The sequence below is a fragment of the Ursus americanus genome, chromosome 8, assembly GCF_024610735.1.
Source record: "Ursus americanus isolate L20-20 chromosome 8, mUrsAme1.1.p, whole genome shotgun sequence".
Taxonomy (NCBI): Eukaryota; Metazoa; Chordata; class Mammalia; order Carnivora; family Ursidae; genus Ursus; species Ursus americanus.
In genome coordinates this window covers 52505456-52526063 of record NC_142134.1, presented here as the reverse complement: position 1 = coordinate 52526063, position 20608 = coordinate 52505456, and the positions used below count along the sequence as shown (strand labels likewise).

Here is a 20608-nt window from a genome sequence, read left to right as displayed (position 1 = left end):
ATATTCAAAAATTCCTAGGACAGCTTATGTAAGGAATATTTAAGAGATTCAACAAGACTTTGATAGCTAATATGAATCTGTCAACAGTACTCTCCTGCACTCTTAAAACATGTTTGCAATTGAAAATTTCTAAGATTCCTGCTGTAACATGCAGGGCAAAATGTAAAATGCTATGTGTATACTAATTGCAAAACCTGGAATGGAGAATGCTTGGAAATCAATCTTAAAATAGGTAATTCCAGGTAATGTAGAGTCAGTACGGTCTACCCTAATTCTCTCACTGAATGCAACCATAAAACCTGGGCAGAAGGCTTGGAACAGCTATTTAAGGACTCTGAAAAGTAAATAGTAGGCAGATTGAAGAAGAAGAGCAGAATGTGAAGTACCACCAAACCAGTGAGGAGTCTCCCATTTGCCTTCCAGGCTCTCAAGACTCAAGGCAACCAAAATCTGAAAGTAGACACCAGAGCATAAACAACAGAGCTCCAAGAGAAGCCCTCTGGTTCTGGCTCAAGTTGTGAGAAAGAGAAGTCCTCTAACACTTAGAGTTGGGTCCATCTCCCAGTTTCCTTTCTTTTTCTTTCTTTGTTCTTTCATGCCCCAGCCACCAAGCAACTTCTTCATGGCAGCAAAAACAATGACGGAAAGGACCCGCAGGCACCTGCAACTCTGACAGAGGGTAACCTTCCTCCAGGTAGAGGAGCTATGGTCCCAGGAAGTGGGGCAAATCCTGTTGCTTATTTTTCTCTCTGCCCTGACACTTGTTGGCCATAGGTATGGGTACAGTTGTGGAAGGACGAGGCACTACAGGGTAACTGGAGCCCCAGCTTTGCTGCTGGAAGACCAAAAAGGGGAGCCCCAGAGAATCAGAACACACCAGGGAGATCCTGGAGAGGAAAGAGCTCTGGAAAGCAACCCTCGAAAGATATTTATGAACTCCCAGGTTCACTTCTGAGCTAATATGTGTATCTCACCCTAAAGATACCAAAGGCTTTGAGAACTGAACTCTGAGGGGTAGACCATAATGCAAACCCTGTGGACCACAAAGTAGGCCAAACAGAGGCCTGTTCAGACACAACTGCAGAGCCTTTGAAAGCAGAACTGACATCGCAGCTACATCCCACGGAAGGCTGGTGGATACTCATAGCCTGAATCCAACTGGGTTGATTGCTAAACAACAACAACAAAAAAAAAACAACAAAAACCTTCTCCGTGGGATTTAAACAAGATGCAAGAGTCTCAAATGTAATGTTCAGAATGTCCAAAATATAACCTAAAGTTACCTGACATAAAAACAATCAGGAAAATTTCAACTCAGGAGAAGGAAATCAAAAGATGCCAGTGCCAAGATGATGCAGGTGCCAGCTATTATAAACTTGCCCCAAGAGATAAGGGCTTGCGTTCTTGAAACAGATGGAAATACTATCTTAGAAAAGAAATAGAATCTCTAAAGAATAATTAAATGGAAGTTTTTAGACCTGAAAAATATAATTAATGCAGTGTACTTAATAGAATGGAGATCATAAAGAGTCTGCGAACTTAAAGATAAACCAATAGAAATATCCCAGTGAACACAGAGAAAGAAAAGATTGAAAAAAAATAAACAAGAGCCTCAGGGGCCTATGAAGCAATACCAAAAAGTCTGACATTTATGTCACAGGAGTCTCAGAAATAATGGCTGGAAATGTCTCACGTTTGGCAAAAGACATAAACCTATCTATTGTAGAAGCTCAGCAAATCCTTAAACGGATAAGTCCCAAAAAACCCAGCTCAGACACATCATCATCAAACTGCTGAAAACTCAAGACGAAGAGGGGCACCTGGGTGGCTCAGTCGTTAAGCCTCTACCTTCAGTTCAGGGCGTGATCCCGGCAGTCTGGGATCAAGCCCCGCATCAGGCTTCTCCGCTGGGAGCCTGCTTCTTCCTCTCCCTCTCCCCCTGCTTGTGTTCCCTCTCTCGCTGGCTGTCTCTATCTCTGTCAAAAAAAAAAAAAACAAAAAAAAAAACAAAACACAACACTAAAGATGAAGAAAAAACCTTGAAAACAGCTAATGAACAACATTTTAAATGACCGTGGATTTCTCACCATAAGCCATCAAGGCCAGAAGGAAGCATCATGACTTTCTAAAGTACTGGAAGAAAAGAACTGTCAGCTGAAATTCATTACCCAGTGAAACTACCCATCAGGAATAAGGTGAAATGGAAACCTTCTCAGATGAAGAAAAAGGAAGAGAATTTATTGCTAGCAGACCTGCTCTAGAATTGCTAGAGGAAGTTCTTCAGGTGGAAGAAAACAGATGACGGAAGGAAATTAGGGACATCAAGAATGAAGGAAGAGTGGGCGCCTGGGTGGCTCAGTTGGTTGAGCATCTGCCTTTGGCTCAGGTCATGATCCCTGGGTCCTGGGATCGAGTCCTGGGATCAAGTCCTGGGTCGGGCTCCCTGCTCAGTGGGGAGTCTGCTTCTGCCTCTGCCCCTCCCCCCAGCTCACACTGTCTCAAAAATAAATAAAATTAAAAAAAAAAGAATGAAGAGCAGCAGAAATGGTAAATAGGTCATTTTTTTTCTTTTGAGATCTTTAACATATATGTGGCTGTTGAAAGTACTATGATATTGTTTGATAGTGTGTTCAGTGTTTAAGATGCAGTACGTAAGACAAGCACAACAGAAAGGGGAGAGGGTAGGGGCGCCTGGGTGGCTCAGTGAGTTAAGCATCTGCCTTCAGCTCAGGTCATGATTTGAGGGTCCTGGGATCTAGCCCCCGTGTAGTCTAGTAAAATATTGCTTCTAAAGAGCTTATGAGAGATTAAATATGTATTTATAATCTAGAGTAACCACTAAAAATATGCAGAGATATATACAAAAACACAATAATAGGTCAATTAAAATGGTATACTGAAAAATGTTCAAATCTAAAAGGTGGCAGGAAAGGAGGACCGGGAACAAAAGGGACAAACAGAAAACAATAAAACAGTAGATTTAAGTTCAGACTGATCAATTAACTGTGTTAAATGTGTAAATGACAAGGCTATTAGACTATTAAAATAGAATTTTTAAATGACCTTATTATCTGTTGAAACTCACTTCAGTGTAATGATATAATGAAATAACTAGGTAAAAAGTAAAAGGATGGAAAAAGATCATCTAAACATTAACCAGAGGAGAGTTGGGTGGCTATGTGGGTATCAGAGAGCAAAGAAAATTACCAGGGATGAAGAGGCGTATTGCATATTGACTAGATATAATAATGCTAAATGAGTGTGCACCTAACAGCAGAGCCCCACAATAGATGAAGTAAAAACTGGCAGAATTAAAGGGAGAAATAGACAATAATAATAGTTGAAGTCTTCAGGGCTTCACTTTCAATAATATATGGAACAACTAGGCAGAAGATCAACAAGGACATAGAAGTGTCAAATTGACACTTACGAAGTGGAGCACAGGGTGCCAGATCATGGGCTGTGGTTCAACAACACACAAGAAGAAGAATCGAAATAGGAATGTTCATTATTCACAGGTCTTGGAGGAAGTAACTGGCATGTCTTGAGGGGCCTAAGAGAGGGGTCAAGGCACAGTGCAGACAAAAAGACAGAATCAGAGGCACGTGCTTTTAATAGGGTTCATGAAAAAAAAATAGGGTTCCTGGATAGACTGCTTTAGGGTTCCCAGGCTAAGGACAGATTGGTCAGTTCTAACCAAAAGAGTGGGGTTTTGGCAAGCCCCAGAGATCTTATTCTAGGGGCACATAAGGCAGGTAGGTGCTGGGAGGCAGGGGAGACTGTTGATCACAAGGCTTTTGGGGAAGTCACATCAGGATCTTACATTTGCTTGTGACTCTCTAGGTCATGCACTCGCAGGAGGGACCAGTGTAAGGTCACCACAGGCCGCTTGGCCAAACAGAATGGATGCTGAGGCAGCAGTACCATGGGGTAGCTTCACTAAACTCTCAGCAGACTTGGACAGCACTGTCAACCAACTAGACCTAACAGACATCTGTCTATAGAACATTCCACCCAACAACAGAATACATGTTTTTTCTATGCTGCCATAGAATGTGCACCAAGATAGTCCATATCGTGGCCCATGAAACCTCAACAAATTTAAATTGAAGTCATGCGAAATATGTTCCTTGGCCATAATGTAATCGCACTTGAGTAACGGAAAAACAACAGGAAATTCAGTGAACACTTGGAAGTTAACCTACTTCCAAATAATTCATGAGTATATCTCAAAGCAAATTTAAAAATACATACAACTAAGCCGTGACCCGCCAATGCCAACTCGCACACCTCGCTCTAGCATCAGACCTGGCCTTGGCTCATTCCCTTCTTGCTCTGGTTGCCCTGAGGGCATATGGGCAGGAGCTACCCCAAAGGGTAGAAGGTCTAAGTGTGTGCAGGTGTGTCACGTCGGCACACTTACAGAATCGAGAAGAGCAGGAGACTGCAAGGATGGAACCAGGAGCAATGGTGTCCAAAGAGGAACAAGCAGTAAAAAGTCTCAACATGGACAATGCCAACCAGGAAAATGAAAAAAAGGATGAGAAGAAGTACGTTGCTAGTAAAGGAGAGCCCTTGGCCCTTCCTTTGGAAGCTGGTGACTGTTGTGTGCCTAGAGTAATTCATAGGCGGTTCCTTGTTAGGCAGCCCATCCCGCAGTATAGATGGGTCATGATTCAGAGGCTTGGAGAACCATAGGCAAGGATGAGAGAAGAGAATATGGAAAGGATTAGGGGGCTGGGGAGGTGAGACAGCTGAAGGCAAAGCAATTCTGTCACAGTCTGGGGGCAGTTAGCATTGACCCACCTCACCATGACCATCATGAGGAGTTTTGCCTGATGCCTTGAATCCCTGATGTTTTCCCTGAAGTTAATAAGGAAGACACACCTGCTTCCTAAACTTACAGTTCTCAGTGTACCTTTGTTGTAAACCTTTTGGTGTTACATGTCTCTTGTGGGTCTCCTATGACCAGCTTCCAATTGAATGTTGTATTTTGACTCAATCTGTAAGATTCTGTCAGCAGGGGAGTTTTACCCTATTGCATGGCAAGATGCTCATTATATATTGTGAAGTTAACAAAGCAGTTTAAAAGAAAAAAAAACTCATACAACTAAATAAAAATGAAAATGCAACATATCAAAATATGAGATACAGCTAAAGCAATGCTGAGGAGAAGACTTATAGTATTAAATGCTTATATATACAAAGGAAAAAAATCTCAAATCAGTAATCTAAGTTCCTACCTCAAGAAACTAGAAAAAAAAAAAAAGCAAAATAAGAGTAAAGCAGAAGGAATAAAATCATAAGGAGCAGAAGCTGATGACAATGAAAATAGAATAGGAAAAAAAGCTGGAATTTAAAAAAAAATTGATAAACCTCTAGCAAGAATGACAAATTAAAAAGAAATGAATTGCCAATATCAGGAATGAAACAGGAATATTACTACAGATCTGGAAGCTATTAAAAGGGTAATAAAGGAATACTACAACTTTAGAATTACAAAGGAATACTACAAGTAACTCAGAAGTTTGACAACTTGGAAGATTGGAAAAATTCTTCAAAAACCACTGACTACCAAAACTCAACCCAGATGAAACAGATAATCTGAATTAGCCCTGTAATTCTTACACAAATTGAAAAATAATTTTAAAGCCTTGAAAAATCTCCACACTCAGATGGTTTCAATGGAGAATTCTGCCAAACATTTAAAAAAAGAATTCACGCCAATTTTACAAAATCTCTTCAGAAAATAAAAGTGGAGGGAATACTTCTCAACTTATTTTATAAGGCTAGTATTACCGTTTTACCAAAATCAAAGTATAAAAAAAACAAAAGCAAGCAAAAAACAACAACAACAAACAAAAAAACTAGAGACCAATCTCTCTCATGAATTTGGACACAAAATCCTCAACAAAACTTAGCAAACTGAATTCAGCAATATATGAAAAGAATTATATCTCATGACCAACTGGGATTTATTCCAAGTATACAAGGCTTATTTACATTAAAAAATCAACAAAGTTACCATATCAACAGCTGAAGAACCGTTTGATCGTATCAGTTGACAAACACAAAATATTTCATAAAATCCAACACCCATTCATTATAAAAATTCTCAGTAAGTTAGGGATGGAGGGGAATTACCTCAACTTGATAAAAAATATCTACAAAAAACCTATAGCTAACATCATAGTTCATGGTGAAAGACTGAGTGCTTGCCCTCTAAGATTGGTAACAAGATAAGGATACCTACTCTCACTACTGTAATGCAACCTAACATTAGAAGTTCTAGCCACTGCAGTAAGACAAGAAAAAGAAATAAGACACATCCAGATTGGGAAGAGAAAAGTAAAACCATCTCTAGTTGCAGATGACATGATTGCTTATATAGAAAATCTCAAGGAATCTACAAACAAGAAATACCTAGAATTAAAACTAGTAAGTGAGTGCAGCAGGGTCTCAGGACGCAAGATCAACACACAAAAAATCAATCACAGTTCTATATACTAACAACAAACATGTGGAAACCAAATTAAAAATACGCCTTTTTTAATCACTCCAAAGAAAATGAAATACTTAGATATACACGTAACAAAACACGTACAGGGTCTTTGTGCTAAAAATACCAAAATGCTGCTGAAAGAAGTCAAAGAAGACCCAAATAAATGGAGAAACACATAGTATTAGTATATTAAAAATAGTGATAGCATCAAATGCTGAGAAGGACGAAGAGAACCTAGATCACTCATGCATTGCTGGTAGGAATGTAAAATGGTAACAGCTACTTTGGAAAACAGTTTGGCAGTTTCTTAAACAAACAAACAAACTGAATATGCAGTTACCATACGACCTAGCAGTTTCACTCCTGGCCATTTTCCCCAGAGACATGAAGACTTATATTCACAGAAAAACCCGAGTGTGGATGTTTACAGTGGCTTTATTTGTAATAGTACAAAACTAGAAACAGTCCAGATGTCCTTCAGTGGGTGAATGTTCCAGCTGGTACATCCAGATCATGGACTATTGCTCAACTATAAAGAGGAGCAAACTTCTGATACACATAACTCAGATGAATCTCCAGAAAGGTATGCTGAGTGAAAAATGCCAGTCACGAAATGTTGAATACCATATGATTCCATTTATGTAATATTGTTGAAATGATAAAGTTATAGGGATGGAGAACAGATCAGTGGTGGCTTGGGGTTAGGGATAGAGCTAGGGTGGAGAGGAAGGAGGTTAAGGTGTTTATAAAAGGACAACACAAGGGGTCCTTGTGGTGTTAGAACTATTCTATGTCCTGACTATGGTTGTGGATCTCAGGAATCTTGCATGTGATGAAATTGCTTAGAACTAAATACACACACACACACACACACACACACACACACACAATGAGTACAAGTAAAACTTGGGACATCTGAGAAAGGTTAGTGGATTATATCAATGTCAGTATTTTGATTACAATATTATCCTGTAGTTTTTCAAGACGTTACCATTCGGGGGGCGGGTGGAGGGTATATACAATCTCTATTATTTCTTACAACTGCGTGTGGATTTACAAGTCTATCAAAACAAAAAGTTAAATGAAAACAACAAGGGGAAATATATAAAGGGAGGGCAGAAGGGAGGAGAGAGGAAAGGAGACAAGGAGGAAAGACATCTTAGAGCCGTTAGGGTCCAACATTGTGCCACACAGCTTTCCTTGGCTTGAATCGACCTATCTTCCCTGTAGCCCTATGGAGTAGTATGCCCCCAGTTTTTCAGAGCTTTCAGCCTATGCCTCGTGATTCCAGATTGAGTGCTCTTTCTATTGTACCTCATTACTTTTTCTGCGAAAGAAGTCAGAGTGGTGGGGGGAGCACATTGCAAAGAGAAACCTTATTCCTCTTACAATAATGCTGGTCAGGAGAATGTTTTCCTACTCAGACTTTTCTTCAGGGCAACTTAAACCTCCTTGTTCCTGAAACTATAGATCAGAACATTAAGCCAGGCACAACTACCATGCCCCAAAGGGATATTTTTTAAGATAAAGTATAATTACAGAAATTCTGTTATTTTCTTACCTTGACCCAATAGATGATTCTGTGCATCCTTTTTCAGGGAACACTGACCTGTTTTGTAGCTTACAATTTTTTGTGAACGAAAACAATTTTATTTAACACTTATGTTTACAATATACATATTTTTTTCATTTTTCAGCATTAAAATTCATGACTTGGCAGAATTAAAAGACATGTATGCTATAATCAACCTGGATGATGAAAATAAAGGTACTGATTTTTCTGAAGCAGAGTGACATTTTATCACCGCAATTACAGAGTAATGTCTTTATTACTATTTGATTTGCATTCATTATAGGAGGAATAAAATTAACGCCCTTCATGAGAGTTCCCTAAAATAACTTACTTATTTTAGTAATTATAGAAGGCTATAAGTCCACTTCGATCTAAAGATTTATAGTGAATTTAATCTCAATTTCCGTTATAAAACCTAAATTCGTACACACTTTCCCTTTAAGCCACTACTGAATGAATCAATGCTCATGTTCACACGCCTGTCCATGGTGAGTTTTTACTCTGTGGAGACTAAACTATTAAAGACAACACTTGAAGATTTTTACGTCTCTGCAGCTTATGTGAAAATATTTGCTTGTTTGCCTGTAACCTTATTACTTGTTTTTTATTGATCCTTTATTCTGTCAATTATTTCAGGGTTGGGCACCTTGTCCTGGACAGATGACGGCCAGTTGCTGGCACTGTCTACCCAAAGGGGCTCACTGCATGTTTTCTTGACCAAGCTGCCCATACTCGGGGATGCCTGCAGCACAAGGATTGCATACCTCACCTCCCTCCTCGAAGTCACCGTAGCCAATCCTGTTGAAGGAGTAGGAAAATGGTGTTATTTTGATTTTATTTATTAGTAAAATCAAAGCAGTTGTAGCAGTTGACTTGCTACTGTTCCTTTCCTATATTACAGGAGCTGCCAATCACAGTTTCTGTGGACGTGGAGCCCAACTTCGTAGCAGTCGGGCTTTATCATCTGGCCGTGGGGATGAATAATCGCGCTTGGTTTTATGTCCTTGGAGAGAATGGCAAGTCTCAATGCAGTTGTCATCTTCTTATCTAGCATATAATTTCTGTTATTATTTGGGAAGCATTGAAACTTTCTTTGAAGACCAGGTCTTTCACCCTCTTCCTTCAGCTCTTAAGAAGCTTAAACAGTTTTGTGAATCCTCTAAAAATTTTGCATAATTTTTGGAAAGATTTTATTCTTTACCTTTGTGGTGAGCGCAGCGTGGTATAGTGGGCAAAGTTTGACCTTCAGAATTAGGCCCTGAGTTTAAATTCGCCTGCTGCCTCTTGGAGCCGGGTGGCTGTAGACATTCTTTACCCCTCCAAGCCTTGGTTAAGAAGACTTCGTCTGGAAAATGAGGATTCGCCTACACATAAGGGGTCAAGGGTCGTGAGGAAAACTAACTGAAATAAAATGTTGTGATCCATCTTTGCACAGTGACTTTCTTAGGCGCTCCTTGGGTCAGGTAGTTGGGTCCCTCCCCCCTCCTTTTCTTTACTTATGACCAGTAGCATCTGAAGGGAGCCTGGCTTTTTCTTCTCCTCCCCACCAGAGGTCAGACATCCCTCAGGAGTAGAGCCAGCCAGAGGTTTCGCCTCAGACTACACCATTAAGCTTATTGTCACTAAAGTGAAATTTCTGGTGGTTTCACGTGTAATTTTATTTTCTGTTCCTTTGTTTCATGAGAATCATTAGGGAATTCCTGAAGGCAAATTTATATGACAACTACGGATTTTCTTTAGAATGGCTAAAATAAAAATTGTAGATTCAGAATATCCTTAAAAAGGCACCCATTTAAAAATTAGTTGCCAATTTTAATGTAATTTTATTTATATTTCAATGTGTATGTTTTTTTTTATTGCTACAGCTGTTAAGAAATTGAAAGATGTGGAGTATCTGGGGACAGTCGCCAGCGTTTGCCTTCATTCTGACTATGCTGCTGCGCTTTTTGAAGGCAAAGTCCAGTTGCATTTGGTAAGTGTAAGGTTGACGTCCTGGAGCCCGTGGGCCTCATGATGACTCAGATGAGTGATGATGATAAACAGCCTAATGTCATAATACCAAGAACTCTGTTCAGGAAGCAGCCACACACAGACTAGCTGGAAAGCCAGGTGTGGATAAAGGACTAACAAAATCCTTTACCCTTCTGCATGAGATACTCAGTTAACTTGGTCTGTTCCCAAGAAACCCAACAAAGTGTCAGCTGTGCTACTCACAATATTACCATGGTAAAAATGACCCTGTTGGTAAACTGCACCTAGTGGGACATTAAAAACTGATGGGAACGTTCTATGTCTGGGCTTCCTGCCATGAATTGCCTTACGTATTTGGGCACGTCACTTGTGGGGATCCTTGAAACTATACCTATTAAATTGTACAAAAGATACTGGCTCCTAAAATGTGGGTCTTCTAAACAAGGGGGCATCACCTACATCTATTTCTTGGCCCTTCGCTTCTGGGAAACCAAAGAGAAAAGCTACCAGCCCCCTGCAGAGCCTGCTGCAAAGATTATTCCCACTAAAGCGGGATGTTTGATGCTGCCCTGCAGGCCAGCTGTGGTTCCTGTCCGATGTCTTTCTCAATAGACGGGTAGTCTGATGAGTCTGAATGTTTCATCAAACTTAAGATGACGACGCTCCCCTGTCTTCCTAGATGGTGCAGACCAGCCTTACTCAAATCTGTGAGCTACTGTTATTCTTTATGTTTTAGATAGAAAGTGAAATCTTGGACGCTCAAGAAGAACGTGAGACTCGGCTTTTCCCAGCAGTGGACGATAAGTGCCGTATCTTATGCCATGCCTTAACCGGGGATTTCCTCGTCTATGGTACAGATGTGCGTACTCGCTTCTTCGGTATAGAACATAGGGGAATTCCTAATTTTTACTTTGTAATATCTATGTGTGTATATATAAATAAAATAGATACATAATATATACATATATATAGATGTATGTATGCAGCATATATACACTACGTTGTATATACACTTATATACAGCACATAAGTCGCATGGTTTGCTAGTAGCAAGTGCTTTTGTGATTATATAAGCAATTTTGATGGCAGAGTAAAAAGAGCAGACTTTCGAGTCTGGAAAATCTGGGCTCAAATGCCAGTTCTCTTAATTGCTAGGTGCTACTTAACCCATTCCAAGCCTCGTTTTCCTTATCTAGATGCTTTACGGATTTAATTTGGTGGTGAACATAAGATATGTTATCCAACTTTAGATCTCCAGTGCCTATACTTAGTAAATAGTCAAATAATTGAATATCGAGAATCCCACTTCAATCTTTTGGTTGTTGTCTTGTTTGTTTCTTTGTTTTATTTTTTTAGAGAGAGAGAGAGCATGAGCTGTGGAGGGAGAGGGGCAGGGAAGAGAGAGAATCTTAAGCAGGCTCCATGCTCAGTGTGGAGCCTGATGTGGGGCTCGATCTCATGACCCTGAGATCATGACCTGAGCCGAAATCAAGAGTCAGACGCTTAACAGACTGAGCCACCCAGGCGCCCCAATCTTTTGGTCTTTTGAAATACCGGTGCCCTATACCTCTAAATATGACATTAGTCAGGTGGGCATAAAACATAATTATAGTAATAGCATCTTAACATTTGTAAAAAGTTTTCAAAGATTTTTCAAAGCATATCATACCTGTTGTCTTGTTCAATCTCTAAAAAATTTAGTAAAGGTAGGAAGGTCACTGTTTTCCACATTAGAAAAACAATTATTCACTGTTTCAAATGTTTCATTTTCTCATATTAAACTGTTTTCTAAAAAAAAAAAAGCATGTCTTAAAACATACTTATTGCCATAAGAGAGATTTGAAATTTAAGTTCAACCTAAAATAATCATCTATTTGTTAATATGCACCAGTAAGGTAGGTCTCATGTATCAGGTAAAGCGGTAAGGGATATGGTAAATAATAGCAAATATAATACATTTGTATGAGACAGAACAGTTTGTAAAGCCCTGATCTCACCTGTCTTATCTCATTAGTTTTGTAAAATAAGCAGGGAAGTTTGAGAGACTGAAGAACACTGAAGATTAAGAGGTTAGTAAGTTCGTAACAGATGTGGAACGTGAACAGTATCTCCTGGTGTAAAATCCACTCTTCCCACTACGCCAGGTGGCATTTTGAAACTAAGAACTCGAGGTCCGGTGGTCTGTCCATAGTTAGCATTTATCTCCATCTCTTTCTTGAGTGATTCTGAAAATGTTTTTTAAAGTTTTAGTGAGGTATGATTGATACACAACGAACTGCTATTTAAAGTCCACAGTTCGATAAGATTTGACATGTATATACTGTGAAATACTATCAACTCAATCAAAATAGTAAACATATTCATCATCGCCAAAAGTTTTCTCATGCCTCTTTATGATTCCTCCTTCCTGTCCTACCCCCCGATGTCACTATAAACGTGTTTCTACTTTCTAGAGTTTTATGTAAATGGAGTCATACAGTATGCGCTTCTTTCTGTCTGCCTTCTTTTATTCAGTATCATTATTTTGAGATTCATTCCTCTTGTGTGTATCAATTGTTGATTCCTTTTCCTTGCTGGGGTGGTATTTTATAGTATACACTTATCATCATTGGCTTACCCATGAACCTAAGGATGGATATTGGGGCTGTTTCCAGCCTGGATTATTTCCAGTGTGGGGTATTTACAAATAAAACTGCTATAAACATTCATGTTCAAGTCTTTGCGTGGGCATATGCTTTCTTTTCTCTTAGGTAGATACTGAGAAGTAGGATGGCTACATCATACGGCATGTGTATGTTTAAGTTTTCAAGAAACTGACAAACTGTTCTCTAAATTGGCTGTACCATTTTACATTCCCATCAGCAGTGTGTGAGCATTCCAATTCCTCCACATCCTCTCTAACATTTGATATGGTCCATCTTTTTAATTTTAATCACACTTAAGTGTGTAGTGAAATCTCATTATGATTTTGCTTTTCCCTAACAGACTTCTGTAGAGCATCTTTTTTTTCCTTCTTCTTCTCTCCTTCCCTCCCACCAGCATCTTTTCGTATGCTTGTTTCCTTTCTGTATATCTTTGGAGAAGTGTCTGTTCAAATTTCTTAGGCCATTTCTTAATTGGGTTGTTTTCTTATTGATTTTTGAGAGTTCTTTATATATTCTGGACTCAGGTCCATAATTTATCGATACATGCTTTGCAAGTATTTTCTCCCGGTGCATTAGTTGTCTTTTCATTATCTTAATAGTGTCTTTCATAAAGAAGAAATGTTTTTATTTTGATGAAGTCCAACTTACCAATTTATTTGTGACAGATTGTGCTTTTGGTGTCATACCTAAGTTTCTTTGCCTAACCCAAGGTCACAAAGTTTTTCTCCTGTGTTTTCTTCTATAAGCTGTGTGGTTTTATGTTTTGTACTTAGGTCCATGATCCATTTTGTTTATGCCGTGAGGTATAGATCATATTTTTTTTTTTGTTTAAAAATATTCCAGTTGTTCCAGCACCATTTGTTGAAAAGGTTGTCCTTCCTCCACTAAATCGCCTTTGTACTTGTGTCAAAATCAAATTGTCCATAAAAGTGTGGGTCTTTTTCTGGAATTATTCATTCCATTGATCTGCGTGTCTGTGTTTATAACAGTACCACGCTGTTTTAATTACTGTAGCTTTATAATAAGTCATGAAATCAGGTAGTGTTAGACCTCCAACTTTGAGTTTGTTTTTCAAAGTTGTTTCGGCTGTTCTCAGTAGTTTGCATTCCCATTTGAATTTATGATAAGTTTGTTGGTTTTTACAAAAGCCTCCTAGGAATTTTAATGGGATCATGTTGACCTTAGAGATCAGTTGCCATCTGAACAAAATCTACTCACCAATGAACAAGGTATATATCTTCATTTATTTAGGTGTGTTTTTTGTTGTTGTTGAAGATTTTATTTATTTGTTTGAGAGAGACAGACAGAGATAGCAAGAAAGAGCACAAATGGGGAGAAGGGGGAGAAGCAGGCTCCCTGCTGAGCAGGATGCAGGGCTCAATCCTAGGACCCTAACCTGAGCTGAAGGCAGATGCTAAATCAACTGAGCCACCCAGGCGCCCCTAGGTTTTCATTTCTCTTAGTGTTTTCGAGTTTTCGGTGTACCAGCACCCCTTTTGTCAGATTTATACCTAAGTACTTCATATTTTTTGTATTTTAGCATTTTTCATATTTTTAATGCATAGTATTACTTTTTAAATTTTAACTTCTGGTTATTCATTTGTAGCCTACAGAAATGCAACTGATTTTTGTGTATTAATCCTGTATACTGCAGCCTAGCTAAATTCACTTAGTAGTTACATTAGTTTCTTGTAGATTCCATTGGATTTTCTATGTAGATGATCATGTCATCTTTGAATAAAGATAGTTTTACTTCTTGCTTTCCAATCTGGATGCCTTTTATTCTTTTTTTTTTTTTTTAAAGATTTTATTTATTTGAGAGAGAGAACATGAGCAGGGGGATGGGCAGAGGGAGAGGGAGGAATAGACTTCCCTCTGAGTGGGGAGCCTGACGCAGGGCTTGATCCTAGGACCCTGAGATCATGACCTGAGCCAAAGTCAGATGCTTAACCAAATGAGCCACCCAAGTGCCCCATGGATGCCTTTTATTCTAATACATTGTTGAATAGGAATGGTGAGAGTGGCTATTTTTATCTTGTTCTTGACCATTAAGTATGATTTTAGCTGTAGATTTTTTATAGTTGCCTGTTATCAGGTTGCATGTGTACTACAAAACCTAAAACAACCACTAGAAAGAGTTGTAGCTAATAAGTCAACAAATTCGATAAAATCAAAGAATAAAAAATACACAATTATATTGAACCTTTCAGCTATGGTTCAGGTTTTCTGCTTTTTTGCATACCTGATAATTTTACCTTTTGGAATGCTAGATATTTTTGTATCCCTAAAAATATTCTCTTTTTACACCCAAACATGGGGAGGTGGAGAGGGAGAGGGAGGGAATCTCCAGCAGACTCCCCGTTGAGCACAGAGCCCAACACAGGGCTCGATCTCAGGACCTGTGAGATCATGACCTGAGCCGAAATCAAGAGTCGGATGCCTACCTGACTGAGTCACCCAGGCGCTCCTGCTAAAAATATTCTTGAGCTTTGCTCTGGGATGCGGTTAATTGACTTAGAAACAGTTTGACCCTTTTGAGTCTGGCTTTATGATTTCTTAGGCAGATGTGAAACGCTGCTCAGTCTATGGCTGATTATTCCCACTTCTGGTCTTTGTGAGTTCTCTACCCAGTGCCCTGTGAACTATGCTTTTTTCCAGTCTGGCTATTGGGAATAAGTACTATTCCCATTCCTGTTCCCTCCAATCCCTTTGGATGGTTCTTTCCCTGGCCTTGTGGTTTTCTCACATGCATGCAGTGGTCATTACCCACTAAGAACTCACTGTGGGCCTGGTGCAGCTCTCCAAGCTTCTCTCTCTCTCGTATTCTGCCCTGCAAACTCCAACCACCTGTTCTTCCCAGACTTTCAGCTCCATCTCCTCAACTTGGGGAGCCATGCTCTGCCTGCATCCTCCTCCCTTTGCCATGCCTTGAAAACTCTCAAAGCAAGAGCTGGAGGAGTCACAGGGCTTACCTGGTTTGTTTCCAAAATCTCAGGCAGAAATCATTGTTCTCTGTTGCCTCATTCCAGTATCTTGAAAACTGTTTTTTCATGATTTCGCCTATTGTTTTTGGTTGGTTGGGGTAGGAAAGTTAATCCAGGCTGTTATTCTGTCTTGGCCTGAATAGAAGTCCAAGATGTGGGCGCCTGGGTGGCTCAGTTGGTTGAGCATCTGCCTTTGGTTCAGGTCCTGATCTCAGGGTCCTGGGATCGAGCCCCATGTCAGGCTCCCTGCTCAGTGAGGAGTCTGCTTCTCTCTCTTCCTCTCGCCCCCCACTCGTTTGCTCTCTCTTACCCGCTCACTCACTCTGTATCTCAAATAAATAAATGAAATCTTTTTTATGTGTGTTTTTATTTTAATAAAACTTCTTTTTAAAGATTTTATTTATTTATTTGTCAGTGAGTGTACAAGCAGGGGGAACGGCAGGCAGAGAGAGAAGCAGGCTCCCTGCTGAGCAAGGAGCCCCCCCCCCCACCGATGGCGGTACTTGATCCCAGAACCCTGGGACTGTGACCTGAGCCAAAGGCAGACGCTTAACCGACTGAGCCCCCCAGGTGTCCTAAACTTTTTTATTTTGAGATCATTGTAGATTCACAGGTGGTTGTAAGAAACAGTACAAAGTGATCCCACATAAGAAACAAAACAGAGAGATCCAATATGTTCTTTTCCTAGTTTCCCCTAATGGTAACATTATATTACATATCATAATCACAGGATATTAACATTGATAGTCAAGATACAGAATAATTCTGTCACCACAAGGATGCCTTCATGTTGCTTTTTATAGACACACCCACTTGCATGCTGCCCTCACCCCAACCTTAATCCCTGGTAACAAAGTTATAGTTACAAGAACGGTTGCAACAGGGGTTTGAACTGAATGAGTCTACTTGCATGTGGATTTTTTTCAATAAATATAGTACCTGTCTACTTATGTGGAATTTTTTCGATAAATACAGTACTGTAAATGTATTTTCTCTTATGGTTCTTGTAATATTTTCTCTAGCTTTATTGGAAGAATACAGTATATAATACATTTAACACACAAAGTATGTGTTAATCAACTGTTTATGTTATCGGTGAAGTTTCCAGTCAATAGTAGGGTATTAGTAATTTAGTTTGGGGGGAGTCAAAGTTATACATGCGTTTTCATCTGTCTGGGGGGTCAGTAACCTTAATCCCTGTGTTTTTCAAAGGTCAACTGCAATCTGTTCTCCATTTCTGTGATTTGGCATTTAATGGTATTACATAAGTAGAGTCATACACCATGTAACCTTTGGGAATTGGTCTTTTTTCACTCAGCATACTTCTCCCTGGAGATTAACTTGAGTCATTGTGTGCATCAATAATTTGTTCATTTTTATTGCTGAGTAGTACTCCGTGGTATGGATGTACCAATTTGTTTAAGCACTCGCCAATTGAAGGGCATCTGAATTCGTTCCAGTTTTCAACTGTTGCCAGTGAAGCTTCTATAAAAGGCTCATACACAGGTTTTTGATGGTTGCACAAAACTTGTGTGAACGAGTTTTCACTTCTCTGTAATAGATTCCCAGAAGTAAATGTGAAGTCACGACCTCACATCCACTATGATGGCTATACTCAAAAAGTCAGGTAATAGCAAGTGTTGATGGAGATGGAGAGGAATCAGAACTCTTACACACTGCTGGTGGGAATGTGCAAATGGTGCAGCTGCCTGGCAAAACACTCTCGTAATTCTATAAAAGATTAGACATGGGGCGCCTGGGCGGCTCAGTGTGTTAAGCATCTGACTCTTGATTTCGGCTCAGGTCATGATCTCAGGGTCATGTTATCCAGCCCCGGATTGGGCTCTGTGCTCAGCGGAAGTCTGCTTGAGATTCTCTCTCCCTCTGCCCCTCCCTGCTCTCTAAAATAATAAATAAATAAATCTATACATAAATAGATAAATAAATAGCTACCATATGACCCAGGAATTTTATTCCTAGGTTATACCCAAGAGAAATGAAGATGTATGTCCACAAAAAAACTTGTACACCAGTGTTCGTAGCTATATTATTTGTAATAATCAAAAGATGGAAATAACCCAAATGTCTGTCAACTGATAAGTGAACAATATATGGCCTATCCATACAATTGAATATTCTTTGACAGCAAAAAGGAATAACATATTGATACATACTGCAATATAGATGAATCTTGAAAACATCATATTAAGTAACAGGAAGCAATCACAGAAGACCACATTTTGTATGATACCATGTATATGAAATGTTCAGAATAGGCAGATCTATGGATATAGAAGGTAGATTGGTGGTTGCTTAAGACGGTGGAGGGGGAGTGGAATGAGGTTGGGGGCATTGAGGAAAGACTATTAAATGGGGTTTGTTTGTGAAGTGATGAAATGTTTTAAAATGAATCATGATCAAGTATTATACAACTCTGTGAATATACTAACAACCATGGAGTTGTACATTTTAAGTGGGTGAATTGCATGGTATGTGAGTTATACCTCAATATGCTATTATTTAAAATAAAAGTGCAGGCATCTTTAAAAAAAGGGGGAAAGGATCAGTAAAGGATATCTGGGTGGGTCTGTCCTGGGCTTCTTTATTCCGTTCCATGATCTATGTGTCTGTCCCTTTATTGATATGGCACAGTCTTGATTACTATAGCCATACAAAAAAAGAGTCTTGAAGTTGAGTAGACCAAGTTTCCCACCTTATTCTTTTTTTATTCAAAATTGCTTTAGCTATTCTAGTTCCTTTGCCATTTCATATAAATTTTAGAATAATCTTGTTTATATCTACAAAAAATCTTGAGATTTGTATTGAAATTATATTAAACCCATGTATCAGTTGGAGAAAATTAGCATGTTTATTGCAGTGAGTCTTCCAATCCATGCACACAGTATTACCCCCCCCCCCCGTTTATTTAGATCTTTGATTCTTTCATCAGTGTTGTATAGTTCTCAGCACCCAAATCCTGTGCAAGTTTTGTTAAATGTATACCTAAATATTTCTTTTTTTGGAATGATTGTAAGTGATAATGTATTTCTAAATCTTAGTATCTATAATTCATTGCTAATAAATAGAAATACAATTGATTGCGTGAGGTGGTTTTGTTTAATTTTCTGATTTGTCTTAAGTAACAGCAAGCATATTTAAAAATAACATGATTTGAAAGTTATTCTTAAACAGTAAGGATATTTCCTGTAAGTGGAAAATCTGAAAATCAATTATGCTTTAATATTACTAAGAACATTAGAACTAATTGACTATTGAATCACATGTACAATCTTACTTTCTTGGATCTGTACCTTTACATGTTGTAAATATTAGCTTTAGATTCTTCCTGCATGAAAAATATGGTACATTTTCTCTTAAAATTGGAAGCGTGTTAAGTGTTTAAAGTATTTTCTTGACAACCTTTACATTCGACAACCTTTACATTCCTATTACTGGATTTTTTTTTTTTTTTAGACTGGTGTTATTCAGTATTTCTACATCGAAGACTGGCAGTTTGTTAATGATTATCGACATCCTGTTGGTGTGAAAAAGATTTTTCCTGACCCAAATGGAACCAGATTAGTTTTCATTGATGAAAAAAGTGATGGATTTGTCTACTGTCCGGTAAGTCTGGAAAATTTCTTAAGCATTCATTTTTTAAAAATGTAATATGCAAAGAAAAGTTGTTTTTAATATATATTATGTATAAAATCATTTTTTCTTAATTAGTTCAAGGATTAGAATACTTTGTTAAATCATGTTTGTGATCCGTTTTTACAACTATTTACATTAAGGAAACTTTTTCCATTATTCTGCAGTTTTTCAGTGTCAGTCCCAGAAAGATTTTTTAAATGGAAAAATAGTTATATTCTGTACCACTTTAACCTTATTTACTGCACAATATTACAGTATGTCTTGATGTACATGACTTTTCTCTCCAGGTATGCAATAAGCTTCAGAGGGCAGGGACTCCTTTCTGCCCACCTCACTTGATTTTCCTCTTCCCCTAATGATCCTGAACAGAAAGAAAAGGTATTTTTGTATATCTGTTAAAAACAGATGGACCGGGGGCACCTGGGTGGCACAGCGGTTAAGCGTCTGCCTTCGGCTCAGGGCGTGATCCCGGCGTTACGGGAACGAGCCCCACGTCAGGCTCCTCCACTATGAGCCTGCTTCTTCCTCTCCCACTCCCCCTGCTTGTGTTCCCTCTCTTGCTGGCTGTCTCTGTCTCTGTCAAATAAATAAATAAAATCTTTAAAAAAAAAAAAAAAACAGATGGACCCTTTTTAGAATCAGTTACTCTTATTTTTATACATTCCTTACTTTTGCGAAAACAAATTAGAAAAAGGAGATGGGTTTTTATATCATTTACTATACTTGGATTTTTCATTTACTTACTTTTAATATCCAGTTAATGATTTAGTATGTTCTTGGTCACAGTTCACGTAGCCTACAGCTGCTCTCGGATGCATCTTTTTTTTTTTTTTTTAAGATTTTTTTATTTGAGAGAGAGAGAGACCTTGAGCATGAGCAGGGTGGGGAGGGACAGAGGGAGAGGCAGACTCCCCACTGAGCAGGGAGCCCAACATGGGGCTTGGTCCCAGGACCCTGAGATCGTGACCTGAGACGAAGGCAGACGCTTAAGACTGAGCCACCCAAGTGCCCATCTCAGACACATCTTAATAACTGTTCCCCTGGTGTCTGTGCTTTGCCACTCAGTGAAGACCACTTCCCCTCACTGTCCACTTCACTAGATACTGGACTTCCTTCCTCCCTCCCTTCCTTCCTTCCTTCCTTCCTTTTCTCTCTTCCTTTCCTTTGTTCCTGTCTGTCTCTCTTTCTCTTCCTTTAATCTTTTTCTTTTTTTCTCTTTTTATCTTTGATAAATCTTTGTTATCTTTGATAAATATACCAGGTTTCCACAGGAGTACCT

General features: G+C 39.0%; 1 protein-coding gene and 1 pseudogene across 4 annotated transcripts in view; both read left to right on the top strand.

Annotated features, from left to right (window-relative positions):
• Positions 1-20608, top strand: part of WDR19 (WD repeat domain 19) — a 107380-nt gene that overhangs the window by 33828 nt on the left and 52944 nt on the right. For all 4 annotated transcript variants that reach the window (XM_045816375.2, XM_087864206.1, XM_045770535.2 and 1 more), the window contains exons 10-15: positions 8200-8270; positions 8712-8884; positions 8977-9091; positions 9941-10047; positions 10783-10905; positions 19150-19299. In XM_045816375.2, coding sequence (XP_045672331.1) covers positions 8200-8270; positions 8712-8884; positions 8977-9091; positions 9941-10047; positions 10783-10905; positions 19150-19299 — 739 coding nt within the window. The remainder of the gene's footprint in view (positions 1-8199; positions 8271-8711; positions 8885-8976; positions 9092-9940; positions 10048-10782; positions 10906-19149; positions 19300-20608) is intronic.
• LOC123775409 (protein BEX1-like) lies at positions 4-8193 on the top strand (annotated as a pseudogene).